At 43.9% G+C, this 20,817-nt stretch overlaps 1 protein-coding gene across 2 annotated transcripts in view; it reads right to left on the bottom strand.

The window, feature by feature from the left end:
• Positions 1–3,238, bottom strand: part of NAV2 (neuron navigator 2) — a 213,198-nt gene extending 209,960 nt beyond the window's left edge. For both annotated transcript variants that reach the window (XM_054515028.1, XM_036383390.1), the window contains exon 1: positions 2,564–3,238. In XM_054515028.1, coding sequence (XP_054371003.1) covers positions 2,564–2,821 — 258 coding nt within the window. In that variant the 5' untranslated portion in view covers positions 2,822–3,238. The remainder of the gene's footprint in view (positions 1–2,563) is intronic.
• Between the last annotated feature and the right edge of the window lie 17,579 nt (positions 3,239–20,817).

The following is a 20,817-nucleotide window of genomic DNA, read 5'->3' as shown; positions in this document are numbered from 1 at the left end:
TTTTGTATTATGTAGTGCAAAAAGGACTCACTTCAACGGGATTAAGAACAACTCCCTGAAATACTCTCAGAACCAAGAGAATTAGTCCAAGTGACACAACCTCTCTCTCATTCTCCCTCCACCCACACAGGAGGATGTCCTTTCTTGTGGGCTGAAAATTCTGCAGAGGGACCAAGATCTACAGAGGATAGGAGCCAGAACACTGGGCAATGGTCCAGCTTGTGGATCTAAACTATAAATTCTACTGTAAGAATATCACAGGTATTGCCAGGTGCCTGCCCAATAAAATGGTGAGGGTCACATTGGTGCTTCAGATAAATCCCCCAGAGGAGCAAAGTGATCACCCTCAGATTCTCAAGCTATTCAGACCTGGTGCAGTGTTCAAGTCTGAACCTTACCATGGTTATTATCAGAAAGCACTTTTGCACCTGAATGTAGCTGAAGGTCTTCCAAGATAAAAGTTTCAGCTGCTGACCTATCAGCTGGCAGCTGTCCATCCATCCTGTTCCTCCTCCCTTGGCAGGGAGGAACAATAGGAAAAGGAATGAACAGTGCCCTTGACACAACACATCTGGAAAAATCTCCCTCTAGATACAGACTGCCATTCCAAATGACCACCTTGAATGGCAAAACCCTGCATGCTTTTGTGGGCAGAAGGATCAAAGCTCAAAGGATCAGCAAAATTGCTGAACAACAACAACAAAAAAAAAAAAGACTGTGTTTATTCAAGAATAATAGGTAGTGAAAAAAGCCTCACTGGTTCACACCTTAAAAGGTGCTGGTCATCTGCTCAGACTGCCAGCCAGAGGAGATTACTGAGAATGCAAAGTTCAAAATTTCTCCTGCTGCTGAAGAAATTAAAAATGTAAAATTATCTGACATTTCCTTAGCCAAAATCTTTCCCTGGTCAAATATAACAAGTTAGCATCAAGACCCTTTCATCATCAGGCTACAAAAAATGGGGTTTGTTCCACGTCCTTGTAAGGGTTAAAACCACCATAGTGTTGCCCTTAGTGCTGCAAAGGCTCCCACTGGCAGATCTCTGTGAGCATAATCTGTTACAAGATGAGAGAGTATTTCTGAATAAGAACCACTTTTTCAGCAGTGTAGATTTCCATGCAGAAACCCTGGCACGTGTGAGAGAAAGGGCAGCAGATAATGAGATTTTGCTGACGTTTCATAATCACAAGGACAGACTCAGGCGCGAGTGAGAGAGAGCACTTGATTATCTTGTAAGGGCAAGACGTGATGCACAGGTTGGTCTGTCTGCTGCCACTTCCCTGCATCCCTGCTTGGCTGTCTCCTGTTCCTGCTCTCAGTCCCTCAGGAACTGCTCCAGTCATATCTGTCTGGCCTGAGCAGCCCAATACGTCACCCTGTCTACCAGCAAGGAAAGTGCAGCACATCCTGAAATCAGGGCATGCGGTCAAACACACCCCATCAGTAGGCACACTTGTCTGAAGGGAATAGGGTTACCAGGCCACACACTTCACAATCTAGGTGGTAGGGATGATCCATTATTTCTCAAAGAAGGAAAAAAAACTAGTGAGTCTCTGTCATCATTTCCCTCTCTCAGCATAATGGTATCACCTTCCACCGGGCTCAGATATTGGCAGAAGCAGCGTGTAACGTTTCTGGTTGTTGCCAAAATACATCCCAGGGCTGTACAGCCATCTCTGGAGCACAGCAATCAATCGTGCTTGCTGCAGCAGCCCATCTGCTCTGCTCCCTCCCTAGCACAGTCACACACACGCTGTGCCCATGCTGCTGCAAAGCTCACCAGGGCACGGCAGCACAGGGCAGCCCCAGCCACACTGACAACCTCAGGCAACCACAGAAATCGAACCAGCTGAGCATCTCTCCCCCCTATACAGCAAGCAGCACATATAAAAATACATTCGAAGGCTGACACAGATTAAAGGGAAACCTAAAATGTGTATATTGATGATGTGCTGCATCTATGATGTCATGCACGTATAGCATTATACAGGCAATTCTACTTAAGTGTTCATTTCCTCCATAATCTGTTTAATTCAAATGCACTGAATGACATGCACATTGTAATCCAGCATCAAGCACTGCCTCCCATTCACTCCCCACAGAACGTTCACACAACTAGTGCTCTGGTACAGTACATGACCGAACACAAAACACATTAATGACAACCAGCAATCCTCCCCCAGCCCAGGCACACGAGCCAGCCCTTACACTTAGCACCTACAGAAAGCACACAAAGAACACACCCCACAAACAACATCTCTACCATCTCCCTCCTGTAAATCCCCCCCGGGTTCCAGCAGAGGGGATGGAGAAGGCAGCACAGGCAAGCAGCACACGCAGCCCCATCCCTCAGCACCCCACCATCAGCTCCATCATGCTGACAGAATTACACATGCCACTGTGTGGAATATAAAACATCCCACCACTGCAGACAGATGTTGGCACACACACACACACATCCCTTCCCTGCAATTCCATGCTATTTACCCCAGAAAACCTGCTGCACACTCCACACAGAAATAAATTCGCACATACACCTCCCCAGCATTTGGTGCCTGCTAACCTGTGTGTCAAATCCATTTTCTACCGAGCTACTCTTCCTTGCTGGGAGGCCATCTCCCGCGTTTTCTTGTCCGTTGGATGATTTGAGAGGAATCTGGCTGGAATACAATGGCTTCGTCACCTCCACCTTGTTCCCAAACTTCAGGTAACAGGGCTGTGGGATGGTCCTGGCTGTCGGGACATGCAGGATTGGAGCAGCGCTGTGGACGGGTTTAGGTAGTCCCGATTTCATTTTGGAGGCTACCAGGATGGCTGGCATTTTCTCTTTCTGCTTTCCTAACACGTTTCTGTCAGCAGCAGCAAGAGCAGAGACAGCAGGCAGGGAGAGAGAAAATGACACGTTGGGGAAGCTGTTCTGCTCTAAAGCAGCCTGGTTACTGCAGAGATCTCCAAAATCAGCTTAGAATTTAAAATCAACAATAAAACCAATTAAAAAAAAACTTAAAAAAAAGAGAAAGGAAAAAAGAAAAAAAAAAGAAGCAAAAATACACCACTTTCAGTCTAAAATATCTCCCAGCTTTATGCTAGCCTTCCACCTGTTTCCTCTAATTTTATTTTCAGTTCCTTACCACTGTCCTCTTTCCTATTTCTGCTATGTAACTTGCTTCTTCCTTTCTCTGACTCCTGCAATTTTCTTGCCTGGAAATGAAAGACTTTCACTCCATTATCTTGTCACTGCATCTCCAAAGTGAGGCAGCCTTTGGGAGAAAAAAAAAAAAAAAAAAAAAAGGAACCTGCTGCTGCATATGCTTCCCCTTCCGTAAGCACTAGAGAGTGAGCGAGCAGGATTTCCAGCTTAAGATGTCCTTCTTCAGTCTTAGCCAAGAAGCAGATGTAGCTCAGTGTGTTAATGACTGATGCCCTTGGATACAAGCCTTAGAGAATCAAGCTTCTTAAGCCTAAATAGCTGTGAACAGGACAACGCTGCCGGAGCAGAAGGAGAAACGTCCGCTGACAGCGATTTTTTAAATCAAAATATGTCAGCGGCCACAAAATTTCCCGGCTCCCCCAGTGCTGAGCATAAAAACCTGGAAGGCGGGAGGGGGAATGGGGCGGGGTGGGGGGGGGAAGCGATTAAAAATGAAAGCGATTCAGCGGCGAGAGGGAAGGGAAAGCAGCAGGCGGCAGCTCAGGGTCCCTCCCGCAGTGGAGCGGGCTCGGGCATCCCGGGGGGGGCGCGACCAGCAGGGCGGGAGGGAGGCGGCGGCTGCCCGGCACCGAGCGGGCAGGGCGGGCCCCGATTGGCCCTGCCCGCTCCCAGCAGCGACAACACTAAAAAATTAAATAATTAAAGAAAGAAAGAAAGAAATCTCACCCTCTCTCCGCAGGGGGAGGAGCGGCGGAAGGGTCCGGAGCGATGGATGCTCCGGAGGATGGATGGATGGACGGATGGACGGATGGATGGATGGATGGATGGATGGATGGATGGATGGATGGATGGATGGATGGATGGATGGATGGATGCTCCGGGGGCACGGCACGGAGTGAGCCGGGGATCGGTTTCTTTTTGAAATTTGAATAAATAAATAAATAAATTCAAATCAAAACACCTGGAGGTGACTTATTGTTCGTGGCCGTTCGGGAAAAACTCCCGCTGCCAGCATCAACAGGAATTTGAATAAGCACAGTGAGTAATCCGGCCCTATTATATAGCAACTCTTGGCTCTGGGGAGGCTCTCAGTGTCGCAGGTTCCTCCCCACGCTGCCAGGATCCCTTACAAGCCCCGGAGCCCGCGTTCCTGCTCATCCTGACACATTCAGAGCTGCACACATTCCCCTTGCTGTGCACACCTGCACCAGCCCGGCCCGTGGGAGCTTGATTATCTCAAATCAGGGCACCAAGCCATGCCTTGGACTGCATGGGGGGCTCAGCACCAGGACAGACAGTGCCACAGTGCCCAGTTAGGGCGCTGACTTGTCCCTCACTACAAGAAAGACATTGAGGGGCTAGAGTGAGTGCAGAGAAGGGAATGAAGCTGGGAATGGAGCACAAGTCTGATGAGAAGCGGCTGAGGGAGCTGGGAGGGCTCAGCCTGGAGAAAAGGATGCTCAGGTGGGACCCTCTGGCTCTCTACAACTCACTGGGAGGAGACTGTAGCAAAGTGAGAGTTGGGCTCTGCTCCCAAGCCACAAGTGACAAGAGGAGAGGAAATGGCCTCAAGTTGTGTCAGGGTAGGTTCAGATGGGATATTAGAAAAAATTTCTTCACTGAAAGGATTGTCAGGCACTGGAACAGGCTGCTCAGGGAAGCGGTCACAAAACACATGGATAAGGCACTTGGGGACGTGGTTTAGTGGTAATATGGCAGTGCTGGATAACAGTTGGATTTGAGCATCTTGGAGGTCTTTTCCAACCTTAACAATTCTATGATTATAGGAGGGTGTCTCAGAATAACATTCACAAAACCAACATGAGACATGGAAGCAAAAGGTGCGTTTCAATCAAATCTTCATCACAGTTCCAGTTAATTGCTTTATTTCCCTAGTAGGGCCGCTTCCTTCAGCTCCTTATTCCCACCTCATCCACTCCCCAAGTACTGAACCACTAAGCCACTGCCTGGGTGGCAAGGACAAGAGTGATCCCAGCAAGAAGAGAGTGGTTTGGGTTGGAAGGGATCTTAAAGATTAGAAGTTCCAACCCCCTGCCATGGGCAGGGACAACTTCCACTAGTTCAGGTTGCTCAAAGCTCCATCCAACCCAGCCTCAAACACTTCCAGGGATGGGGGATCCAGAGAAGCAATGAACCTGCACTTGAAATGTCAGAAATACACACTGGGTGAAGTGACTCAGCAGGACAGAGGAAGCCCAGCCCCAGTGCCCCTGCCCCATCCAGACTGTGAGCAGTGCTTGGGGAAGGGAGGCTCAATCACGCTCAATCATTCATGGCAAGGGGAGCTGGGACCTACCTATTTAACATTCAATCTTTTCAGGAAGTTTCAAATGAGCAAACCTCAGGTTTTTAGAGCTGAGACTCTTTCAGACAGAAAAAAAGAGGCATTTCTTGGATTGTATGGTAGGTGTCTCCGGGATGAAAGACAGCATTGCTGGATCCTCCTGCAGATGCCGTCCTCAATGACTTACCCAAGGTTACACAGGACCAAGTGGCAGAACTAAAAACTAAAGTCAGAAATTGTGCTGTACTTGTTATCAAGTACTCTTCTTCCTCTAACATTGCAATGTAAAATGTAACTCAAGTTCCCGCATAAAGCTCACATGTTCAGTCTTGGCTGTTGCTGGGATTTTTCAGCACATCTGCTTTCACGTGTACCACTTCTGCAGGCTGTTCTGTAGTAACTACAGAAGGGTAAGTTTTATGGTAGCTAGTTTTTTAAGTAACTGCTTCCACCTCAATCTCTTCATACACCAATTTCAGATGGGAAAGCACACATCTCTCATCATCCACCTCACTGAGATCCCACCAAGACAAATCTTCTAATGTTCTGCCATAACTGTCCACAGTGTCAGCTTAAACACAGCTATATAGAACATTTCAAAACCCTACAAGTCGATAAAGAATGTAAATTTACCATCTGAGAGGACTGGTAGTCCTTGGAGCAGAAATGTGTCAGATGCTCCAACACCATTTCCATCGTTCCATGCTGAGAACTCAGCCCTGCTGGCTTAGAGAAGGTTGGGCTCCAGTAAGAACATCTTGAAAAAGATCCAGGCCTGAAAACCAGGCTAATTTTAGATCTGTAATAAAATACAGTAAGGTTTAAAAGCTATTAGAAGATCTAACTGACAGCTTTACATTCTGTTCTTCACACGTTTTATGAGGTTCAGGCCACCAATCCCAGCTGCACCCAACTTGCCAGTTTTTGTTGTTCTGTTTTTATCTTGGAAAACTGGCTAGGGCATGGGATACCAAACCAGCCACAAAGTTAATTGGACCAAAAGAAAGGATTCATTTCATTGCTCCCATAACAATTATGGAATCTGATCCTTTGATGATGGTGGATTAAATAATCCACAGTTCCTTTGGACACTCAAAGGAGTTTTACTGATTTCTCAGTGTTCAGTCCAACCTACTGAATATGATTTCTTCTGAATACACTCAGTCTATGATCCTGACAGATATTTTGCCAAATCAGTGGACATATTCTTCATCAAAGCTTAATGTGAATTCCTGACAACACATTTGAAGAGTGACCTAGAATTACTGCTTCTCTCATGGATTCAGTTTGCATCTAATAATCCTTTGTCACCTAAACCCTGGGGGAGTTTTTATGTTATACATATTATGCTTTATATATCTAAACATCACAGCATAATGGCACTGAAATGCTGCTGTATCCAGTGGCAGTGTAATCACATGAGATCATAAATTATATCACATTACAGGCTCTATCTACAAAGACTGGCAACATCAATTTTGGTCTGTCTTTGGAATCGACAAGTTTTTGGGTTGTCTGTGTTTTTAGTTTTGGGTTGTTTTTGTTGTTGTTATTGCTTAATAAATTAATTTTTATCTAGTTTTAAGGGTAGGATTTTTAGAAGAAACTGCTTCTCTTAGACGGTCAAAGGGATCTGGGAACCTCTCTTATCTTTGAAAAGCCCAATCAGTTTTCCCTTCCCTGTTTTGAGTCACCCAAATTTCTGTGTCTAAGGTAGGAGTAAGTAATCTTAAAAAAGGAGGCGAATTATCTAAACAAAAAGCAAGAGCCTCATTCCTTCCCAGAAATGTTGGGTAAGCCTCTGACTAGGAGAAATTCCCTTGCAGCTTTAAGTCTGATGAGTATCTTTGCCTGAATAACCACAACATCCCCTCCTTATCTGCCTGTAGTCGAGGGAGCATCCACCCACTCCCCAAATGGGAAAATATGGAAGGAAAGATGCTAGAAACAGGCAGTTCCCTGTTAGAAAAAAAAAAAAAAAACAAACAACAAAAAACAGTACAATGAAACCACAACAAACCCTACTGATTTGGCTTACACAGCTGATTTTGAAGCTCAGAAAGTATCACTGCTTTGGACTCAAAGCAGTGTGTGACTGTGACTGCTCAGCACCATGGAGTGTCAGCTCAAGTGCCAAGATTCTGGTGTTGAGAACTGGCTTAATACTCTCAAAATTTTAGTGAGCAGGCTCATGTGAACTCAAGAACTTAACACACCAGAGGGAAACTATTTGAATGGCCTGTAGTTCAAGAGCTTGTAGGCAAGTCAGCACATCGCCCAAAATAAAGCCAGTAAAGAGAACAAAAGCCCCAGAGTTGACTGCTCTTGAACAGATGATCTTTATGAATGAGATGAACATTTCTGGAACAGTAAAACCATTGAAGCTGCCTCCACAGCTCACACATTATCAATTAACAGCAAAACAGGGTCTCTATACCCAAGTGGAAAGAAAATGTCTGTATGAATTGCATGTGGGTATTGCAAATAAAATTAAAAGCTTGATGAAATATTGCAATAAGATCAGAGAATCAGATCTTCCTTTCAACTTGTGGTTAATATTCGTCCTCAACAAAGCCAAATGTTACATTAGCCTAAATGGAAAAACCATGTAGAATTATGCTATCAATTAGAACACCTCATTAGCTGGTCTGGTGATTCAGAACTGCTGATGGAATTGAACTCAAGGCTTGAAAATACCTTGATCAAGTCTATCCTCGGCTTTTAGGCATTAAGGATGGATCTGCAATCTCCCAGCAAAATAATGTCAAGCCAAGGTGAATATCCCTAAAATGTGTGTCAGATTCTGACACAGTGTCAGAATGAGAGGGTTGAATTGTTCTCTCCAACCCATTCTCATCAAGCTTCACTGCTGCCAGGCAGCTGTCATATAGACTGTGGGCATGTTCAGCCTTGGCACAGCTCCATCAACTTAACTGGAGTTACGACAGGAATAAATATGAATCTATTTTTGGTACTGCAGGCATTTTGCACATTCACATCCATCTTTTGTTCCTCGTCTGTATCAAATATGGAAGGGGCTGATCCCAACTGTACATTCATATTACGATTCTATGGAAGAACCCATAAGGGTGTAGAGGAGTAAAGGTGTAAACCCCATAATTTTTTGTTGTGCTCCCCGATGGGGAACAGTAGAGATTAGAAGGAGGAATGTGGATAGAAGCATTATATAATTTGGCATCCTCTCACCACATCAATTATAATCTGTACATGTGAGTTCTTTATATAGAGCAGTGAGAAGAGGAGGAAACCTTGGTTCTGCTCCCAGTTCTTTTGACAGAAATCTTGTCTGCATTACACTAATTCTGATCTAAAATTCCACTTGTAGTCCCCTGACATGCTTCTAATTCACACTGGGTTTAATTCCACTTCATTTTATAATGGTGTAAAATTTTTAAAAATATACAAGCCAAGTTCCACCTGGACAAGAACATCTGTTCCACTCATTTTCAGAAAATACACAGGAATTTTCACTGGCCACACTAGCAAGCCACACTAGCAAGCCAGATACAAGCAAATGCTCTTGCATGGTGACAGAAAATGGCACCATTTAAAATTAGCATCTTCTGAACAATGCTCACATTTAATCCCATTTCTGTACCAGAGTGCTGCATGGTTTTGTAACATGAGCCTGGAGTAGCACTGCACTCCATAGCTTCTTAAGTTTCTATTGTCACAGCAAATGCAAACTCACAGCTTTGAATTCATTATGCTCCCACTGCTTTTGGATTTGTAGCCATATCAGTTTCCCACAATCTAATAAAAACTGGGCCCTGCTGTCTTGAGACACTCACTGATAGGGGTTCTGTGATGGCCTTTGAAAAGGTCCATCTCTGACTTGGCATGTAAAGTTCATTCCTCAGACAAACTCATCAGGAACAGGACTGAAAGGGATGAGGAATGCAAGAGCTTATTTGAATTCATGCTTTCTGTGGTGGTGTAAGATGTAGATGCTTACTGTTTGTCTGTGCCACGGTCACAGCAGCGACCACAGTGTAAAGCATATACACATGAATAATCTTTATGATCCTAACAGAGGAGCTCTGTCAGGCCAGCCCATAGCTCACCTTGACTTGCACATCTCTGTGTCTGGGACTGTAACAATGGGCATCATCTCTCCATGCCACTAACAGCACCTGGAATAAATATTGCAGCACTATTTTGGAAAGAGACTTGCAGATCACGTCTTCCTGACAGGGATGTGCATCTGGGTATTCTTAATCTATTCATGTGTCCTTTGTTTCCACAAGGTTAATGGTACTAGCTCCTACATTATTTTATGCCTGACTTGACATTGCCTATGTCTTGTTGTGTTTGGAAAAGCAAAGAAAACATTTGTGACTAATGAGCATATCACAGAAGAAAGGTGATGACGATGATGATGTTATAAATACCACAAGCTACTCTTGACTTTAAGAACCATCATGTTAAGATGAAATATGAAGGAGAGGACCTAAAAAAATGCTCTCTTCCCGCTGCTGCTGTTCTCCCTTCCCCTCTTGAGAAGTGGCATGTTAAAAATAGCCACCACTTACAAGCTAACAACCTCACATCATCAGGTAGTCACCTTCTGTAACCTTGCTGGCACATTTCAAATGAACCTGCTCCATCATCTGGAAGAGTTGTCAGAGCCTAAAGGCAGAAACCATCTGAGAAGCAGATTGGAAGAAAAGGCTGTATTTCAAAGCCTTTTTACAACTGGATCTGCTTAAGCATTCCAACCCACCCTCAGCTGCCATCAGTCTCTCCCACATCAGCAGTTCTGAACAAACACAAATTGGCCAGATTATCATTAAGCAACTTCAGCTATTTTGTAAAGAGCAAAGTTTCACTACTCAAACTAAGTGGATGGGACCAGATTTTCACTTGCCCTAAATCAGTGTAGTTTCTCTACAGCCAACATCAGAATTTGCCTTCCAAATTCGAAGTATTTATCAAAATCTTCTTTACAGAACGATCCAATCCTACAATACACTCACATTATCTCCATTCCCCTCAGTACAAATTTCCTGCCAATTTCCAGTAAAAATGAGCCCAAGCATCCAGTTCAGCTGGTGCTGCACCATGCAGCTCTGGAGCCATGGAGTAAGTGCTTGTGGTGCTCACCTACTGGCAGCTGATACCAGGGAATGATGATTATCATCCTACACTTCCAGTTTTTGCTAAGTACACTTCACAACCCAAGCCTGCAGGCAGCCACTCTTCCCTAGGACCCAAAACAAAAAGGGAGCATTTCCACAGGGCAACTGTTCAGTAGCAGCTCTGCACTGGAAGTCACCTGCAATGCACCACAGAATGGCACTAATTGCAATAATACAAACACCAGCGTTAGCAGAAAAAAAATAATATACAAACCTAGATTGTTCACTGTGGTATCAAAGGAAACACAAAAAGTGCCTAACATAATGCCCTGAAATGAATGCTGCCTACCTCCACAGCTCCTTTAAAGAAAGATCTGTCCTGAGTTGATGTTTATGGAAAATAAAAGCACACCCTAGTCAGCTAAATTTTGGGGTAATGGTTCTATTGAAATTCTTAAATCAAAAAGTTCAGGGAAATTTCTTCAGATTACACAGACATAAGTCAACCATCAACCCAACAGCCAGGACCATTCTTAAGAGTCAACATCCCCAAAACCAACCTCCATTTCCACTGTGATGATCTAGCAAGGGAATTTGATGAGGATTACCTAACCCATAAACTGGGGTGGGGGAGAGGCAAATAGGAATAATTCATTTTATTTTAAAAAACCTAAAAACCACATGTCCGTTGAGGGAGAGGTTTACTTGCACCTGCTGAATATCACACTCAGTTTTAAGCCAGAAAGCTTAAATAATCACTTTGCAAGGAAATGTACAGGAAACAGTTATTCTTTAATCTGTCTATTAACCTAGCACAAAATAATCAAATTTAAAGTGCTGCAGGGCCACTGTGCAGCCTCGTGCATGGCAGGATCAAGCTTCCCTTCTCGAATTTCCTTGTGTTTCCTTTGTTCTCCCATTAGCAAACTGATAACAAACCCTCCTGTGCTGTTCTAACACTGATTTTTTCAAGCATTTTTAATATCCACCACCCAAAACTGACATTAAAACCTACTCATGAATGCTGTCCTAATATTTTGTTTCCTACCAAATCAAAGGAGGTTCCCACTGTAACAATTAGTGACACATTTGTTGCCCAGCTTTGATATTTCAGCATTTAATCAATTTTAATTTTTTTAAGGTGACAGGTTTCCTGCCACCCTGAGTTTTACCCATGATGCTGTACTGAATTCAATGGTTTACAGCTACAGTATGAAAACCTGACAGCCTTGCATTTATTTTACACACCCCATCAATAAGATTTTTAATAACACTGCTCTCACTGTCTGGAATATTTTGGGAAGGTATCAGTGTCAAAACAACTCATGGCCATATTGGAGATCTGGCTGATGTTTGTCACTGGACAACAAACAACACACTGAAGACATAGCACTGAGAGAGAAATTTTCTGAATTTTGCATTTCCCCTTGAAATTTTAGCAGCAAGGACACTGTAACACACAACCTTTTCCCAAATAAATGGCACACAGATGATGGAATGATTTTCTGTGTTTTGAGACATAATCACTTCCTGTATGAGAATTAACATGAGCTTTGTTCCTTCCAGCGGTAGAACAACCTGTATTCAAGCTTGCCCAGCTGTCTAGAAACTCAACTGATTCCACAGGAAAAGCAGCAGGTGTAGTCAATCATTCCTGTGATTCACAACATTAGGACATGACTGGCTGTTGGCAAGTGGGTCAGCTCCTCACAAGCAAAGCCCTTCTCAGCTGCTGCTTCCTTCCATCCCCGCTGGCACACGAAACAACGCTGCTACAGCTGCCGAATTTCAAAAGGCATCCATCTGTTTAACTTCCTAAAATGACTTTAAAGAGTGGGATATAGCAAACACATCTGCTACCCTCAGCATGTTAAAAAAGATCATCTGGAAATTAACTGGGAAATTATAAATCTTTTTAGATGGGGATTCACAGTGTAGTTCCAATGCACGTGTAACATCTGCTCCACCTTCAATTATAGCTCAAAGCTTTGCACCTCTGGCTTGCTGAAGAATCAAGGCAAAGTTTAGTTGTAACCAGCTCTGTATCTCCTCATCTCACTGCTGGAGTTTGTTCAGGCCAGCTGGGCATCCATCTATTCAGTTTTGTCACTCCTGAAAGGCTCGACTGGATAAAGCCTTGAGCACTTGGTCTGACCTCATGGCTGACCCTGCTCTGATTAGGTCAGACTGAAGACCTCCTGAAGACCCTTTCAATCTGAATTAACCCAACTATTTCCAAATACAATAAAAGAGAAAAAAATTAAAATTCCATAAGTACCTACTGGAAGAACACGAAGTAGAAACCAGCTATGAGCAATAACCTGGTCCATCACAAGAAAATGCTGAGGCAGGAGGGCCAGCAGAAGACACCAGCAGATCAGATTTTAGCAGGAAAATGTTAGTGTGTGTTAAAGTGTGATCCTCCTTTTGGTTCTTCTCTCACATCTCTCTCTCACAAATGTGTAATCACTTTGAATTATGTGAACAGATACTTACATCTAGGATTTGCAATTTACATTAACCTAGCTTGCATTAACAGCGATTTTGACACCAAATGCAAACCACAGAGCGTATTTTCACCCTTCACAACATATGTGTACCCTGCAGCACCAGGACACCTCAGTAAGCTCCTTGGCTACCTGCTGCACTCTCAGCAGACTCTTCAGGCAGCCCAATTTCATCTCCAGAGTGCAGGCAGAGCTGCTGGGACACCAGCCAGGAGAGACGTGCATCTTCCATGGGCACCAGGAGGGCTGGCAGGAGCACAGTGAGCCCTGAGAGATCCCTCACAAGGAGCTGCCATATCCACTGGGGAGGTGAGAGCAATTTACAAGGACACAGAACAAAAGCAGCCCTGGGGAATATGTTATCACCAAACTGGGAACCAGGTGAGGTGTGCTGGCTAAGGGCCTGTAACAGGAATTAGTGTTTGACACTCAGTATTGGAGCAAAACCTCTGAAGTGCAGCACCCAGCAGCAGTGCCAACGCTGTTCTGCATGTATACAAATGAGAAACCAATTTTTCTGTGCTGTAAATAGCTTGTGCAATTAATAGCAGTTAGCTTTTCCTGTCTTTTTCCAATTACAGACTCAGGGAAAAAGGGCATATTAAGTTACCTCTGGACCACCTACTGTTAGAAGTGCAATTTGAGAATGAGCTACTACTGCTAATTATCAAAATTAAAACCTGAAATAGCAACGTTCACTTTTAAAAGTGAGATGATTTCCTATTGCAGGCATAACTTTCCACTGCTCTTTCCTGCCAACAGTTATCACTTTTGTATGAGACTTCTGGACTGAAACTTTGAACACAGAAATGCCATCATCCAGAAAACCTTTCAAAACATTTCAGGTCACCATTTTGGGTCTTTCAAAACAAAGCCATTTATTTACCCTTGGCTAATTACCTTTTAGTCTCTCTGCACAGACACAAAATATTTGTGTTTCTATTTTGTCTTTTCTTTTACGTTTTCAGACAGCTGCAGCCATTTCCAAAATCATCATTATATTTCCGCCATGATGTTGGGAAAAAAATTCCTCCTGGACAGTACCACTATTAGTACAACAATAAAAAAATTACAGCTGTGTATGCATATGCATGTGCACACACACACATGTAGTGTGAGCTGAATAAAAATGTGGTGATGTCTAATTTGACCTGAGAAAACCAGAACAGCACATCCACATAAACAGGAAAAGTTCGACAATATTTGCAGCACAGCATCCCCAATTCCAATCTCTCTTACCCTGTGCTGAACAAGCATTTCCAATTCAAAGGAATAATTATCATGCTGAAAAGAATCAGAGCACTAGCAAATACCAAAGCTTTAACTTGGTATTAGCAAAGATCAATGAGAATTCATCACTGTAAGCCCACCATGAGCACTTGCTGCCCAAACACGCTGGGACAGGCAGGACTGTGCCTACACCACCCATGCTGATCACAGGAAGTCCAAACTTCATTAGGAAAGAATTAAATAGCACATATCATTCTTCTAAACATCATTATTGACTTTTTAAAACCCACTGAGAGACTCCTCACTCCAATACCTCATTCTCAGCTGCTGACCATTTTATCCAATTTTAACACTCTCTTATGAGCACACAGTGCCAGTGCCCACCCCAGGCTGAGAATTTTGGAATGCTTTAGCCAAAATGCCAGAACCAAGGTAGAACCACATGTCATCACTCAGCCACGTCCAAAAAGCACCAGTGACCTTTGCTTCAACAGCTCAGGCACTCCAGAGCTTTGAACAAGGAACTTGTGCTTGGGCAAGGTAGTTGTGTTTGTGCCAGAATAAAGTTTAACGTGGTTTTTTTCTGAAAACTAACACAACACAGCTGATTTTAAAATCACTTCACTTTACACATGGTCTGTAAGAATGCTGAAATTCAGCAGTTGAGGTCTGCTGAGTCTGTGCTCCTGAGCACTACACTGCTCCCAGGAGTGAGGGACCAGGCCCACAGCTGAGCTGAGCACTCCCCAGTCCCAGAGCATCCCACAGACCAGAAGAAACAAAAGGAGGATTCTGAGCAGCAGGGAGCATAACAAGGCTCAAAGAGAAAACCTGTATCTGGGGCTGAGAGCATGGATTATGGAAAGACATGGAGATGGAAACTGGTTCTAAAGAGGAAGGTGTGAAGAGCAGAGCCAATGATGGGAACAGGACTGGGATGAACACCCAGATCTAAAGAGAGAGAGCATTAGGACATGCAAGCTCTGAACCTGTAAAACACTACACAGTGCATGCCCAAAATCAGGTTCACATTTCATGAGTGAAGCGAGTAAAATACTAATTTCAACTAATGTTTCTGGCCCATATTTATGTAACAGAGATTACAGCATTGCTATAACCCACCAAACCTCATCCAGAGATCAGGTGAAGGCACATTACTGCCAGGACAGTATTTAGATATTAAACTGATCAGCACAATGCGCTGGGAAGCAGGAAAAACACCAGGAAAAATCCATGAGGGTGTCAGGAGGGAAGAAAAATACAAAAAATACAAATTTTGCCATTAGGCAGGAATTTAGTTAAGTACAGTAAATAAAGCTGAGAGTCTCACATACCACATATTGTTCTTTCTTAATTAAACATAATATTAAATAACTGGTTGTTAACTTGCTGCTCTTTAAGGCCAGCACTGGAAAAAACAGTGTATGATCATGCCCTTAAAATTGAATCATCATGACAAATAGGCTTTATGTCACAAAATGTAAAAAGCAAGTGTCTGGGATTTTGTATTTGGCATTTCCTAAACTTTGGGTTCTTAACCTTCGTTTTTCAGCAACCCTAATATTCTTTTAACACTTCATTTGTTCAACAAGTTTGATATTGTTTCCCAGTGTAGACTGGATGGCATATCAAAGAATTTCAGACCCTTGCACAGAAGATTTCCAGCGACTATTTGCATCCTGGGAAATCGGGAGATCTGCACACAGCCCACACACCCCATCCCAGTGCTCCACACAAACACCCCTGTACCCTGTCCCAGCCCTTTCAGCACAGACACAATGGAATGGATCACTGAAGCTCAGCATCCCACCACAGGCACAGCAGCAACTGCAAGGTCATCTCTGCACAGCACTGCTGGGATGAGTCCCACACAGCTCTGTCCCCAGGGAAGGAGCAGGCACAATATCCCTGTCTGGGGTCTCTGTACAGATCACCAACAGGACAGGACTGCTGGGAACGTGCCTTGAGCTGTTTGATTTTCCAGCATCGCTCTCATTCCATGGCTATGACAATGGGAAGATGCCACCAGCTCACATCCCAGGCAGCAGACACAGAACTCAATGCTACAACTCACTTTATAAGCTTTTTGCCCAATCACACAAAGCAAAAGCACATTGACAGTAGTTCCATCCAACCACTATAAGCACAGGTACCTTTGGTTAAAACAATGCTTGCTTATTTCGAATACAATACCTGCTTGTGAGCCTTAAAACACAATGCACAGAGCTCCATTATTAAGCTTCAAACTGCCTAATATCTCACTAGATAAACTTTTCTGTAGCTTAGGGAGTTATTCTAGACAAGCATTAATACACAGACCATTGTTCTATTTGTCCTTGCTTTTCTACTTTTTAAATAATTTTTCTGCTGACCAATCTCATGGCTGCTGCTCAGCTCTAATCCCAGCTCTGCTGTCTCTGAGGGCCTGCCTTTTGAAGCTTTCCCAAAACCCTCTGATTTTGTTGATTCCCACAGCACAAGGCCAGCTGTGCCTGCCATCATCTGAAGAGGGTGAGAGCACATCCCCAGCCCAGCCAGGACCACATCCCCAGCCCTCAGAGCTGCAGAGGCAGCGGCTGTGCCAGGCGCGCTCCAGCGCCCATCGCGCCCTTTGCACAGCTCCCGTCCCTCTGCCACAGCCTGGCTTGCCATGTCCCTGCAAAGGGTCACCAAGCCTCTGACCCAGGCCCCACGGCAGCCAGGCCAGTTCCATGTGACAGCCTGGCACCCTGTCAGCCAGGTCTGGCTGGACAGCAACAGGCAGGGGGGACAAACAGCAGATGGCTTTTCCTATCTCCACAACAATTTAATCGCGGCGGCCGTGACGCCACTGGCATGCTCCACGCCACCTCCAGTGCCCTGCTGCAAGGTGAGCAAGCTGCTCTCCCCCAAGGGCAGCCCTTGTGACCAGCCAGGAAGTGTTTGAAGTGTAGTCAGGACACGAGCCATGTTCACTCAACTCGAACTTTGTAACGGGAACAGAGCACGGCAGATCTGACCAGCTCAGGCAAAAAGGGAAAGCGCTTGTACTGCAGGAGAGTTGTGACCCTGGAAGTCAAGGACATGGGATGAGCCCAGTGCCACTGCTGAGCTCCCCTGTAAATGTAGGCAAACTGGCCTGACAGTTTGGCAAACACCTCAAATCAGGCTGCCCAAAATAGAAACAAGTAAAACTAGTTCCTGCTTTGAAAACATATTTCTTCGCTTTCTCTTTATGAACTGTAAAAGCAGATGAAAATGTCTGCACACTGTCCAGGGCAATGTGACAGCTCTGTTAACAGAAGCACCTCAGATATTGAGATGTCACCAGACAGAGATTTCATTTAAGCATGGGAGCATTCTCCATCTATGTAATTAATATTGAATTGTATGTAATTAATGCTGATGTACATTTGTGTGACCCAAAGCCAGGTTCCTCTGCACTAAAGGGGATGTGGGGATGCCACAGCTGATATGCAGGCAAATCCTGCAAAAAAGGAAGGCAAAGGCAGCATCTATACTCCCAGTAAAGAACAAAGACTATCAAGTGTGTTGTCTTTTCCCAGCCTTGATTGAAATTAGGAAACAAACAAAAAAAGTTTAAGCTGGTTGTGTTTTGCTAAGTTGGTCAGAGCATGGTGTCGATAACACCAAGGATGTGGGTTCAATCCCTGTATGGGCCATTCACTTAAGAATTGGATTCAATGACCCTTGTGAGTCCCTTCCAACTCAGAGCATTCTGTGAATCTGTGTTTTCAGCTCCTTAGCAAGACAAAACTAAAACCTCCAATGTACAATAGTTGATTTTATATCTGCTGAAGGGTATAGCTAACATCAATTCTCCAGGCTAGTCTACAAACTTGGGCTCTTTGACATATCCTGGGGACTTACACACATGGATGCAGCAGCAGCTAAAGAAAACAGCTGTAATTATTCCCAAACCTCTATAAATCACAACAGGGGAGCAGTTGGAAGCAGAGATAGAGAGCCAAAGTTTGACAAATGGAAAAGACAAAATCATTGGAAAAAACCTTCTGGGGTGTGTAATCAAGCTAATGAAGAGTAGAAATAAATAAAGTATTATAGATAGGTTATATATAAAAATATCTGTAAAGCAATCTAAAATAACAGCTTTCCCTTTTGATGTTACTGTCTGTTTTGGGTTCATGTTTATGGCACTACCAAGCCCCAAACAAATGAGATACGAAGCGGGGAGGGTTATGCAGATAACATTGTTAGGGAAGGAAGAAATAAAGGAAGGTTCTGTTTATCTTTCCTTTTACTCTCAATATTTTGATCCCCTGTCCCATAAACAGGAGGGTGAGGGAACTCAAAAGCTGTTAGTGAGTTCGAAAACTTAGTTCTGTTCCCTTGATCCAAAAATGCCACAAAATGCTCCTCTTCCTCTCCACATTATGCTTTACCACCTAGAGCCAGAGCACAAAGGGCAGCAGTTCCCAACATGTGTGTGCACAGGCACAAACCTTTGTGTGGCAGAGCTGTGCTGGGAGCAGATAATTACAGCAAATAAAAGGCAGCTCTGCCTATAACAATGTGGAAGCAAATCCAATTGCTAAGGACATTGGCTGAAAACAGCCCTCAGAAACAAAGAAGCAGCCACATTAGAGCAATCTTTCATACTTGTATAAAATAAGTAATTGAGTCACAGACAGGGTAAATCCTGGGAGCACAAAGAAAGATCACAAGTTGAAGCTGGAAGCTGTCCCAAAGGTCCCATATTTAAGCTCCAGTTCTGTTTGCCATTCTTCCCACTCTGGGTTTAAGCACAGCATCAAAGCTCCTTATTAGTCTGTAATCAAGGCCATTAGAGCTCTCAAATTCAACCTGAAGACTCGCTGGGCAAAACCTGGCAAGGCAGCAATAACGATCCCCTCTGAGCAATCAGAGTATTGCTCCACACCATGCTGATAGAAAACGGTCCCTTTGTGCCCAGGGGCCTGCCAGAGGGCTCACTTGAGAGAAAATGTTATCTTACACACTATAAATACGTGAAAATAAGATTAGAGGCAGCTGTTGTGACAGCAATTTGCCCTGTCAATATACCCCTCACACTCTGCTCAGGTTTTTAGCTCACTAGTGACTCAGAAGCAAGAGTGACATTGCCAAACCCCACCATGTCCCTGCATTTCCCATCCACTTGTAGTATCCAAGGATGCCCTCACCCTCACCTGACTTCACTTTGGCTATCAGGGATGGAGTCAAGCATCCCACAACTATTTGGCAACTATGCAGAACAGGACAGCTTCTTCACTGTCCTAGTGTGGCCCTGTGACATCACAGCCAATGTTAAGCAGAAGCAATGTTAACATTACCAAAGTCTCGTACAAAAGTACACATTTGAAGCATTTCCACCTGAACTAAGTACAGTCACTTATCAATTTTAACTCCTGCCATATTATTACATATTACTAAAAATCCTCAACATTCTCGCAGATAATTGTCTGCACTCATTATTTCCAGGAAGAAAGAAGTTACTGAGTGGGAAGAAAAAAAAAATTGTTCTTACATTACTCCAGGTTGCATGCTTAATAGAGCTCTTTCCAAGAAAACCCAGTGGTTATTTTTATTTATACTGTGAGTTGATTGCTATGAATGAAGATCCAAAACGGGTGACAACTACCACGTAGCTGCTACAACATGCAAGAGGTGCATAAGGACACACTGCAAAATGTGACTACTGCCCATTGATGGGCAAAGTATGGCCTACTGATTTCCTAAAGAAAACCAGAAAACATTGGCACATTAGCTCACCTCACAGCCAGAATTTCACTGGACACTCTCGAGAGCTACGGGTAACGTATTTCACCCTGGTTTTAAAATACAGGTAATGGGAGACAACATCCTTGAGTAGTAAGTTCCAGATTTGAATAATGATGCACAGAAAACCTAAATCAAGGTTTTTAAGCTTTTTTAAGCTTTCAGTTTCTGGAAGCAACTTCCCAAGGATGACACAGTATCTGTAAAGTAATTGTTCTTCTCTGAGATGAGATAACCTTGGGGAGATGCAGCAAGCACTGAGTGATGGTGTGACACAAGGTTCACCTAATCCTTTGGACCTGGTATGGAAGGGTTGACTTCTGTAGCCATGATATTTTATGAAAAATCCTTTCCTTAGGGTTTTTTCTCCTGAGAAGCTGAGAGGCCTCAGGAACAAAATGTAACCAATGGTTATCTGCTGCTGTGGAATGCAACAGGTGCATCTGGGATTGGCTCATGTGGTTGTTTCTAATTAATGGCCAATCACAGTCAGCTGGCTCAGACTCTCTGGTCAGTCACAAGATTTTATTATCATTCTTCTTTCCTTTCAAGCCTTCTGATGAAATCCTTTCTTCTATTCTTTTAGTAGAGCTTTAATATAATATATATCATAAAATAATAAATCAGCCTTCTGAAACATGGAGTCAGATCCTCCTCTCTTCCTTTTGTCGGGACTGCCTGCAAAACTCCACAGACTTCAGCTGCAATTCCTGAATGATGGGGTCTAGAGAGGTCTGGCTGTGGCAGCCTGAAGCAGCAGCAATGAGC

This window comes from Molothrus ater, chromosome 6 (genome assembly GCF_012460135.2).
Source record: "Molothrus ater isolate BHLD 08-10-18 breed brown headed cowbird chromosome 6, BPBGC_Mater_1.1, whole genome shotgun sequence".
Lineage (NCBI taxonomy): Eukaryota > Metazoa > Chordata > Aves > Passeriformes > Icteridae > Molothrus > Molothrus ater.
This window is presented reverse-complemented; position numbering and strand designations above follow the sequence as displayed.